Source organism: Dendronephthya gigantea, unplaced genomic scaffold (genome assembly GCF_004324835.1).
Source record: "Dendronephthya gigantea isolate DGI-Jeju-01 unplaced genomic scaffold, DenGig_1.0 000074F, whole genome shotgun sequence".
Taxonomy (NCBI): domain Eukaryota; kingdom Metazoa; phylum Cnidaria; class Anthozoa; order Malacalcyonacea; family Nephtheidae; genus Dendronephthya; species Dendronephthya gigantea.
In genome coordinates, this window is record NW_021163084.1 from 888,690 (window position 1) to 900,408 (window position 11,719).

Consider the following 11,719-nt stretch of genomic DNA (forward strand, 5'->3'; position numbering starts at 1 on the left):
CGACTGTCGCGGGTTTTAAAGTGATAGTTACTTACATGCAGGCATTCCTGGGACGGTTACGTATGAAAATAGCTGAAGTGGAGGAGTATAGTTAATGTGAAAGTTTATGTTGAGGATCGCGTGGCTAAGTACAGCTGATATGGCCATCGTATGTCGTGTGAGTTATAAGATAATTGTAAGAGTTTTTTATGATTGGCTCCACTATGTCACGATTACATTAAGACAAAAGAAAGATTAGTCACTTAATAAGAAGTCTTGTAACGAAGGTGATAGGGACTTTAATCTACCCTATACTGGCATGACAAGTCTCACGTTTACGCAGGTACACGTTTGGACAAGTCGTTTGATGTCGTTCATATCAACAATAAACATAGTAAGTAGTTTATCCTACTCTTCATTATCTGTCATTGTCTTTAGCGGTAGTTTACATGATTCCCTTCATGCGAATCACTTTGGCGTATTGAAATTAGTAATACCCGTCTAGACACCAGTCCTTTTTACTTCCTACCAACACCTAACACGCAGTACGCGGAAAATCTGAACTAGGTTGCTTTAACACCCATGCAACCACAGTATAAAGGTCTGTTCACACGATCCATTTTGCTTCATAATCGTTGTTGGCTTGCAATGTATGTCAGTAAAAATCTTTCCCCCGTCCCCCGCCTGCTGAGGTTTAGCGCAGTTTCCGCTACTTTAGGATTATTCTTTTTCACTAAAATACTTATGCAGGTAACGTTGGAAATACCTTTATTCCGTCTTCCGCAACAAATTTGTTTCTGTTCGTCGCGTCTGCAACTCTTTCTTCGACTAAACACCAAAAATAGCTCTCTTTTGGTGATCAAGATGCGCTCTTGTTTGATTACTTAAAATACTGACGGTTTTGTAAGGTGAATGTAACCTCTGTCTTAATTTGCCTCCGTCTTAATTTGACTGTTTTTGTGTGTCTTTCATATGTTTGTATGCAAATTTGTATATTTAACTTCCTAGTTGTTAGCTGCGTGCATATTAACACACATTCGCCAACGCAGGATATCATTGTTTGCTGGAGTATGGTTGTTATTCTGACAAATTTTATGTTACGTGACTGAATTTTTACATCTAAACAACTTGTTATAACTTAGGTCACGAGCTGCTATCTGTAAATCTACCTATCTTTAGGAAGAAGCTTCACGATTTCTGAGCTTACAGCGAGAGTCTGTAAAGTATGTTTTCGAGGGGACCAAATTTCCGAACAGATGTCAAAGGAAATTTCTCCTCGCTGAAAATTTGTACTGATACTGTGCATGTATATATATATATATATATATATATATATATATATATATATATATATATATATATATATATATATATATATATATATATATAGGAAACAATTGTAACTACCATGGCCAGAAGTAAAACTAAAAGATTTTATTAAAAATATACTAAGCTTAGTATATTTTTAATAAAATCTTTTAGTTTTACTTCTGGCCGTGGTAGTTACAATTGTTACAATTGTTTCCTATATGTCTTTGCTACCGAGCAGTGTGGGAATACTTGTTGGTTATATATATATATATATATATATATATATATATATATATATATATATATATATATATATATATATATATATGTAAGTTGATAAGATGCATGTCATATTTCCTGGAAAATATTACTCACAAAACGGCAAATTTTGGCGGGCCAAATTCCTGGCACAACAGCCTTCATTAACACTATGCGATCTTCGTGTGGTCACAAACGTTTTGAATAAGCAAAAATTTTTATATTTTAAAAGTATATGAATAATTATTAGAAAGAATGGTGATATAAAAAATATTGAATTACTGCGTTTAGACTTGGTGCCTGGTACTGGTGCCCGAAGTACAAACTGGCTCTCAAAGCAGATTATCGAATGCTACCTCTGAAAGGTGGGTCCCTTTCTAGGGCACTGTGTCTGAACGCCGCATATATATACCTGTCATAGGGATACCATGCACTTGCAATGAAAAATATTTAGTTTTATATAAACGTACACCCAATAAGATGCCATTGACAGTTTGAACGTGGTAAATCAACTTAGTACATAATGATAACATGAAGTAAAATGGTTCATAGAGATATGCAACGTTGGCTAATCCGTTATGGTGGTGCGGGTGCGGTTTACAGTGGATCGAATCTACAAAAACAGAAAGAAACATGTTTGAAATAATGTATATTTACAAATTACAAGCGTGTAAACGTCAAAGTCAAGTCAGTATGCAGGCAGAGGCTTTTTTAATATAATGATACGATGAGTATCTCAATTGACGTGAAATATCTAATTCAAATGTTTGTTGCCACGTTTCCTGTCTTAATGCTATTCCAAATATACCTATTGGTTAAAGAACGAAATTCACTTCCATTTCTGTGACGTCTACTGAAACTTACTTTTTTTCGACGTATTGTGGATTGGTGACTTTTACTGTCACCCCCCGTCTCGGAACGTTGGCGTACAGGTTGTCATCATCTTCATCGTTATCGTCAGCAGGGGGTGGCGGCGGTTTCGCCCGGGGAGCTGCACGTGGAGCTCGAGGGTTACGGCGAGTCAAACCCAGTCCAGTGCGGGTGCGCGGTCGGAATTTTGTGATTGTCTGAAAGTGAGGATAATGATTTAGAGTTATGTCAAAACTGCGTCCCATCCAGATTTTAATACAGATCAGTAGTCTGTCTCATCCCGGTCTCATACCTCAATATTCCCATAAACTTCTTCACCATCTTCAGCTCTCGGCTCACCATTAGCATTGGCATTTGGTTCAACAAGCTTTATATCTTGGGGTTCCCCACTTCCTATACCTTCATCGTCATCTTCATCGGACTCACGTTTCGACTTAACTAAAACAGCGTCCTCGAAAGTCGTGAGAATATCGATGTTGAAGAATGAAGCGGTCGCTGTCGGGTTGATTAGATCAATTATGTAGATCACCACAGCCAGGATTATACAGGCTAAACCTGGAAATGTATGAAATGGCATGATAAGAAAGAATTTAGGACTAAGAGACGTATACAGTGCATGTTAATGCAGTTTATTGGATTCCTATTTTAATAAAATAATTTGCTATCAATTTATTTTTCAGAGTCCAGACAAATATTTTTATGCATTTGAGGAAAAGCTATGCAAAATAAAAGCGTTTCTATAAAAAATGCGAACAGGAACATTGCTTTAAATAACTCGAAATGCTTTATAAAGACAGGATAACTCAGATTTGAAACTGCGCGCGATTTATTGTTGGCAATCCTTTTTATTTTATTTTCTATGGCCCTGATACCAAGTGCCAATCCTTACTTAACCATTATAAAAAACAACGTAGCACTTTTTAAAGTATTTCCCTTTATACTGTAGAAACACTGGAGATATCTGATAATCCTAGCTTGAAACCCCACTTGTAACTTGTTGAACATTGTAACCCATGCATTAAATGTTCAGCACAAACTATGAATGATAATATAAATAGTTGGACGTCTACAGAAAATAGTTTACTGTTGAACTACTGAGTCAGATTTGGAACTAAGGGTGCTGTTGTTACACTATGCAATTTTCCTTGCAACTTGCGATGCAATTATCATTTTGAGGGATGTCAATTTGTAAAGATTGTTCTAATTGCCAAGAAAACGTTAGCAGATCGTAATAAATGCTAATAAATGAGTAGAATTGCATTGCAAGTTGCAAGGAAAGTTGCATATTGTAACAGCGCCTTAATAATAAACCTACCTGTAAGTAGGGAAAGGTAAAAACACCAGCCATATGATGGCTCCAGTATAGCATGAGAATTAAACGGTATTTTTAAGTCTGTACCCCAGCGCAGTGTACCATAGATAATGTTTCCTATCACCATGATGCCACCAGTTATACCCAGGAATAATGCTCCGTAAGATATCACCACGAAGAAGAGAATAATTGTGATCAACCATGTCGCAAAGGCTGTCCTAGAATATAGTAAAGATTGTGATAATGGTGACGATGACAATGAAGAGTTTTTTTAGAGTTAAATTATGCACATACCATAACATAATATGGGTATAAAACCCGGCCATACGATATGATCTTCCCCATCGGATATTCTCCCCATCAATAGTGAAGTATTCGGCTATCCATAATATAGCGTAAGGTAGACCTTTGTATTGGGCTTCGCGGAATTCACGATTAATATTAGCAGCTGTAGGAAAAGGGTAGAATGTTTAAGAATAGATTTCATGTTATATCATAATATTAAGATTTAAGAAATGGCTTTTGTTGAACAATCCGGACAGGATGATCAAGCAGAGCGAATCAGGAGCGAATGCCCTGGGACGAGGTTGAATGATAATTGAACTGATAGAACTACAAAAGACCTTTTTAGGAACGTTTTTAAACTTCACAGTTTCATGATTGCACAGTTATACTGCCACTCCCAGTTCAACCAAATGAAAGGCGGGACTTGAGGGATTAAGGGTTGTGTACTGGAGGGTACAATAGGGCGTAGAAAGCATCCAGAGATTGGGGTTGGGTTAAGGCAGCTAAAAATATGTATAGGGACGGTTTGATTGCCAAAGCTACAAGGAAACCACTAGTGTGGTTTATACTTATGCTCTACAAAAAGATTTAGGCACGTGTAAGTGGGCATACGTAGAAAACAAGGGGAGCTTCCATCTTAAAATAGTATTTATGCATCAGTTTCCCCCCATAAGGCATTTTTTTATCACAAAAAGGCACTTTTGGTCCCGTGAAATTTCTGGCGGGGGGGGGGCACGTGCCCCCTGTGTCCCCCGGTTCCTACGCCTCTAAGGTACAGGATTAAACAAACACTTTTTAGTGGAAAACCGTCTCAGTTGTGAGATATCCATACGTGCATGTTTATTCGTATTTGCACTGTTACCTATAATAATCGCTTTTTAAATGATATTTTTACTAAACACATGCGCATAACAAATTTGTTCCAATGATTGACGTAAAAAATAGGATTCTGCAAATCTGTTCAATTAAAGAATTCGGGGAGATTGGGAGTGCTCTGGGTCATATTATAATGTTTGGCGTTAAAGATTTTATAAAGAACCATTGGAGCTGGTAGAATCCTACAGGACAGTTAGATAACCGTCCTAGAAAGACCTACATATATCTAGAATGATCACTTCAATTCGTCCATTTTTACAATAGGTTTAAAGATAAGAAAATGCAGAATGCTGTAACGCAATGGAAAACCAATCCCCAAGGTGAGTTCCAGTGAAATCTCTCGTTATAGTCCACTTTTTCAACTGTCGTATTGTCCAGCTTGACATTCACGTCAGGTACACCTAAAAATAATTAAAATCAAGGAATTGAGGGGGGCAGCAAGGGGACCTGTATCTGATTATCCGGGGCAAGTGGGGCAAATATGCCCTTTTTATTTAAAGGATTGGGCTATAGTTTGTAAAACTGCTTTAGACAACGTTAAAAATGCAACGAATGAGCTTCAAGAAAACCTGCAAACAAGTGATATGACAACTAACAGACAATATACAATATACCAACAGACTAACAGACAATATGACCGAAAGTTCAACAAGCTCAGCTATGTGTTTTGCAAACACTCATTAGCGTACGCGTAAATACAGAAGTGTCCTTTCATGAAAATCTGCCCCCTTCCTGAATTCGCATCGTTTCGGCGTTCCTTAATTCGAATTCCTTGGGGTTGTATAGGCACCATGCATCTTTGAAAAACGCTTACGAATGCATGGTATAAAAAATGACCATTGAAGATAGGAAGCTAGTCTAGTCTGTTGATTGACGTGTAGTTTACTCGACAAGAATACTGGCTGATAGAAGACGTAATGTGATAAGACAGATGCTCCTTACCTTTCATTGTGATGTTAACGCCTCTTAAACCAATCTTGATAGCGATATGTGCCTCGATCTCTTTCCCCGAGAAAGCCTTGTACAACGTCTTCGTCTCAATTTCAGCGTGTTCCCATTCCATACCGAAATTGGAAACTAAAGATGGTATATAGTTTTATCAGAACGTTTTTCTAATCTAGCCTCTTAATCTTCAAACTGCTCTTACTCAAGCCGCTACAAAGATTTGCCGGTTGTCCTCCGCAACCAAAATCTAATCTTCCACCTTAGGTAAATATTTGTTCAAATTTTAAGTCTGGTTTCTTAAAAGCTAATTTTTAGATAACCTGTCCACTATCTATTGAGAAAGTTCCTTTCAAATATCTTCAATCAACGAGACGGCAGTGCGGTAGCTTCTTCAAAAATCACCTCATCACAAAGGGTAGAGCAACTGATATTTTCAAAAGCATACTTCTAGACGATTCGAAGGCCTTCGTCTATATCATAGGCCGTTGCCGAACACAATTTGTCAGGACAATTTTTGAAGAAGCTAAAAATGCCGCTACCTGGTTAGATTGAGGATGGATCAAATCATCCTCCATCTATCCATTTATATCCCTCTTTTTGCAATATATCCACTATCATTCCGGTGATACCACCGGAATATCCATTGTTATCCTAAATTCATCCCTAAATATACCCTTTATCCAAACACTAACAATCCACATAGATCATAGATCACTTACGTATTATGACTGCACCAATGAACAAACTGACGACAATTCGAATAGTCACATAGAGACGCTGAAATAATTTTAGACAAAATATGAACGATTATTACATCAAAACAGTCACCCACACAATTGAATGGGCGCTAATGACTATAATTTAAAAAATATGTTTTTGCCGACGAGTGACGACAAAAAAGTGCTGACGAGTCTATTTGGCAATTTTGTAAAATCTTAAATCAGAATGACTAAAAGAATAAACTGTGTCTAAACGTGGCAAACGATGTAGCAGATTATTGCGAGAGCAGAGTGCACGTATTTTCTTTCGAACAATTTCTTTGTATTACGAAATACATGTAGCTACTTCCCGCTTCAATACAATTATTTATAAGAGTGATTTCAACTTCCTACGCAAATTATTGCCTTTCATGTATCATTGCAAGAAGTACGTGTATTTATAAATATTTAAGAAAATTTCAACAATTTTAATCAATTTTAATTACTTGTGTTTTTGCCGTAGGATGCCATTTGAACGGAAGGGGATTTTTCAAAGCTCTTTCAAAGATTTCTTTTATTCAGTGTTAATGGTAATAAATCTTCATTTTGAAACATGCATGATGTTGTGAGGATACTTTGTTACATTGTAAGATTCATTAGGATTAATAAACCCGTTCGGGTCGTCATAAACTGCAAGCATATTAAGTTCTTTGAGAGTTGGCATGGCGATATATAATTTTGGACATTTGCTGGTGGAAACACTACGTAGATTTAGTCTTGCAGAGCCTTCGGTCCGCAAGTCCGGACCATCATCAGTGCAAATATATTGGCATGAAGCATGTTCTTCACAATAACTTCGAAATCAATAACGTCAAGCATGTTACAAGGATGCGAGGTGTGATTAAAAAACATCCGACAATTCAACTAATATAACGAGAATTCCGCCTCCGCGTGGACATCTAACCTCCTGGCTACCAGGAATGCCATTTTCAAAGAACCAAACTCATGGAAACCCACGTTATCATAAGTACTTTCCATTGCGCTCAATGCAAACTCAATATGTGCTCAATATACACATGACAAACAACAAGATTATTTCCAGTGGTTTGCCTTTTAGAGTTTATCACCACGTGCTCCAATGTCAAATTTGGTGATGACCCAAAGCGATATACCACTGATGGCAAACGAAACAGGAAATTTGAGCGGATGTTGTTGCGAAAACCATGCGCGCGTGATGTTTTTCACATTTTTCCATTGTTTCGATTTCCAAACTCAGACGATTGCGAAACAGCAGTTGATATTTGCTCGCTTCCTTTTATACGCCTTCGTGATTTGTTATTGATCACATATATTGGCTTTTGTTGACCATTTACACAACCATGCACTGTTGGATGTATAGTAATAAACCGCGCCGCAGACTATACAGTAGCTGTGTACAGTTTTATAGTTCAGTATATCTAAAAACTAGCAGGCCTTGTTAACGTTTTTCTTTTAACTTTCACTTTTTTCTACCACTGTGCATTCTTGGAGGGGAAAAATATAATAACTGCGTCATTGTTTAGAGGCGGAAAATATGATGACGGCGTCAAATATATGTAAGATAATAGTAGTATCTGTGATAAATTCTTATACACGATAAAAATATTGAATACTTCATTTTATATTAAATGTTGGCTGCTTATATCTTGTCATTCTAACAAGAAATTTTCAAGGAACAAATTTTACTTCATTCAAAATTGATTTAACTTCGTTCACTGCTTATGGTGATAAAGCAATAATTCTGGCATTATATAGTTCAAGAATACGTTTCAGCTGATAAACAAGGAGCTATTCTATAGATTACGTTTTAAGAATACGTTTCAGTATAGTATCATACTTACCCCTCTGAAGAAGACACTTAGGTCGAAACGTCGGGAAGTGTCTGTTTTAGACAGTTATATCAGTACTACATTATCATCGATGCGTTCTTCCAAGGATGTTTCAACTATATTGTTATCTCAAATAGCTATAGGCTATATCATGCAGGCAATAGCTATTTTATGTAAATTTGTACACGAACATATTGATTGAACTGTATAGAATCTCTCAACATGGCCTAGTGTGTGTTGCATGTTGACAAAATTTCGAAGTTTGAAAAGAAAAATTTATAAGTCTAAATGTTCGTATAAATGCACAAGGACGTTTTTTGATTCAGGCATGATAAGAATTTTTAAAACTTTATCGCGTCGGGACCTGTTATAAGGAGGGAGGCCGAAAGGAACCGAAACTAATCCCTAACCTTGACCTGGTTCCTGGTACCAGGGTCGGGCGCGTCTATTAGGAAAACATGGCTCATTTGGAAGATAACACCATTTAAAAACAATGTAACCTGTGACCAATTCACGGTCCTTGGCAGTTTATATGATATTGCTACGGATTTTCATTATACTTTTCCACTTTCATAAACGCCGGTAATCTTTCAATTTTACCACTCATAGTTTCGGAAATCATTAAGTGTCTATTTATACATCCATATTTCAAAGAGTTTCTTTAATGCAAGAAAAAGAACCGAAAAGATATTTTTTTTCAAACATTGTTAGCATTTATGAAGAACGCACCACCAATATTAAATGCAATCTGCCAGTGATTCTGAAATGGCTTTAATTAATCTAAAGCATATTTCTCCAGGGATTTTATGACTGTTAAAGCCGGTGATATAGTATATGACCTTTTTAGGCCGAGACTGAGGCTTGATGGCAATTTTCTGTTCTATCATGTGGACAGGGTTAGCTGATAGTTATATTTGCGTTTGATAAACATGATTGTGACAAAAATAAATTACACTTTTCCCATGTCTTGCCAGTAAGTATCTTCCAAATATGATCGAGTTTTGTGATTGGCTTTTTGTAACAATAGTGAACAGTGTTTATGATTCGTGTTTTCTTGTTATTATAAATATAAACCAATAGCAAAGTTTGTTTGCATCAGTGGGTAAGTACCGTAGGTTCCTATTCCCCTTTTCCTATATTGACTTTTCTATTTTTACAATTTAACAATGCACAATAAATCAATACAATGTGTTGGGTACGGTAGTAATATGATACCCTCTCGTCTCGATTCCTTACCTCTTTATGCCGGAAGCCAGGCAGTACAACCAAGAATGAAAACGCCAACAAAACGAAAGCTAGAATCAACCCAACTTCTAACACATCTACTGTTACAGCAGTTTTATTTTCTCCATATGCTGTTTGAAATGGTTTAGTTCGAAATGCGTCGTAGAGACCCATTTTTACCAGAGAGTTTCAATATTTGATATACACTTCCTAAAAAAAACGACAAAATGCTTAAGCAAGCGAAAGCCTGCCCGCCGCCCACCCAATGAGTCACCCCGCTTTGCGAAAATTTCTCGTTGATATAGATACAATTTATATTAAAAGCGAAATATCTCATGTGATGTCTTGTTTATAGATGTTTCGTAGATGTCTTGTTTGTCACAATACAGTGGTCCAGGCAAAATTTACTAAATCTTAGTACTAAAATAATTCATAAAGGAACTTTAACCCAGGGGTTTACTCAGTGAAATTACCTACGCAGAGATTACCTTTCGCATCGGTCTCAAAATACCTATGGCAATGCTTATGGCCTATGATTAATTATTATGACCGTGGATTTTGAGATCTCAATTGTTCATAAAATTAACCCAGGACGCCAGTAAACGTTTTCACAATTTTTTGGAAGATTTTTATAAGTTAAAAGTGAAAAACACAAAGATGTATTCGATCGTGCTCAGATATTATACAACCGGTTGCTACGCAAGCCTAGTCCCCCCTAGAATGATTTTCTGTTTGATACAACCCTGACCACTAAAGATTACGCTCTACAATTAAACAATTATAACTTATAAGGTCGATGTTTACGTCTCAAAAGACTTTAAAAATGGGTCTTTTTTCACCTAAAAGACCTTTTGTTGACTAAAGATATCTTTTAGTCTCACTACTTATTACTCGTAACGACCTGTTTCAAGTCACAACACATTGACAGTGATCTCATTATTCCTACACTTAAAATATATTATTGATATTATTGAATAAATTAGAATAATTACCGGTATTGATTATTAGTTTATCATATATATTCACATTCCACAATTTTTTATAACCTCCTGGCGGCGTTAGTGGCGTACAGGAAACATGCGGACAAGGCAGATATTGGAGTATTTTTAAAGATCTATTGGCCACGATTATATCATACGATTCGCAGTCTTAACCTAGTTAGATATACTGTAACCAATGTAGTTAGATACTATAGCTAAATACTACATAAGTATAGGCATACATTTCAAGACATATATATGTCAATAGTTTCTGCTCCAGCGTAACGATAATCATGGCATCTTGTTGTATCTACATATTTGTATTTCAACCCATGCATACAGCTAGCGCCAACTCGAAAGAGGTCTGACAATTTGTCATACTTTAAGTCGATTAATAAATAGAACATGCATTGTATACATTTTTTCAAAATCATTGTAATGGCATCCTTCATAGCATGGTATCCTGAGACAAACAGTGAATTTTCTGTAGTCGTTGCTGCAGACGAATAAACTAGGAACACTAGTTATTTTTTAAGAAATCATCCTTCAATTTAAACATTTTAATTTGCAATTGCTGTCGACAATTTCCATACGGTCAAGGACACAATATATATAACGAGATTCATTAACTACATTCTACAACTATGTATATATACATGGTGACTTTAAACACTACAGTTAGTAACCTACTTCTTATAGTATAGCATATTACCCCTTTATGCGTCAACAATTATTAAATGTAATTTTACTTCACCTTAATCTTTGCTCGGTCGTTGAAGTGAAATGCTCGGAGGCGTTGTTTCACTTGTTTGCTAAGTCTATACTCTTTTGAAATGCACGCGATAGTTGCAAAGTTTCCGGTTGTATTCGAAGCGAAACATATATACAGTAAGACAATAGATAGATACTGACCTGCCTGATATCAGCTGAATTTTCGCTTTTTCTGAGAAAGTATAAACGGTTAGTTAAAGAATTCCTGGTATATCAAATCGATCAGCAAATTCCTGTGCTGCTTGTTTTCGTTTTTACATTAGCTTCCTGGTGGGTTATACAGGATATATGTTCGGTCATGCATTGGTAAACACAGCTTACTATTGGTTCATGAGATGAAAC

At 36.3% G+C, this 11,719-nt stretch overlaps 1 protein-coding gene across 1 annotated transcript; it reads right to left on the reverse strand.

The window, feature by feature from the left end:
* Positions 1-1,700: 1,700 nt before the first annotated feature.
* Positions 1,701-11,654, reverse strand: LOC114531715 (dual oxidase maturation factor 1-like). The gene is made up of 11 exons (XM_028553326.1): positions 11,519-11,654; positions 9,639-9,836; positions 6,556-6,613; positions 5,834-5,968; positions 5,201-5,292; positions 4,585-4,591; positions 4,025-4,178; positions 3,734-3,948; positions 2,711-2,973; positions 2,413-2,615; positions 1,701-2,161 (listed from the first exon to the last, which is right to left on the reverse strand). Exons 2-11 carry the CDS (start codon positions 9,798-9,800, stop codon positions 2,146-2,148), a joined length of 1,305 nt encoding a protein of 434 aa, XP_028409127.1. The 5' UTR covers positions 9,801-9,836; positions 11,519-11,654; the 3' UTR covers positions 1,701-2,145.
* Positions 11,655-11,719: the final 65 nt, after the last annotated feature.

What these genes read in the sequence shown, in the direction of transcription:
- LOC114531715 (XM_028553326.1), bottom strand. Translation starts at nt 9,800, where the DNA reads ATGGGTCTCTACGACGCATTTCGAACTAAACCATTTCAAACAGCATAT. An exon ending in CATTGGTGCAGTCATAATAC is followed by an intron (nt 5,969 to 6,555) that starts GTAAGTGATCTA and finishes TACCATCTTTAG; the next exon opens with TTTCCAATTTCGGTATGGAA. An exon ending in TATACCCATATTATGTTATG is followed by an intron (nt 3,949 to 4,024) that starts GTATGTGCATAA and finishes ACTATATTCTAG; the next exon opens with GACAGCCTTTGCGACATGGT.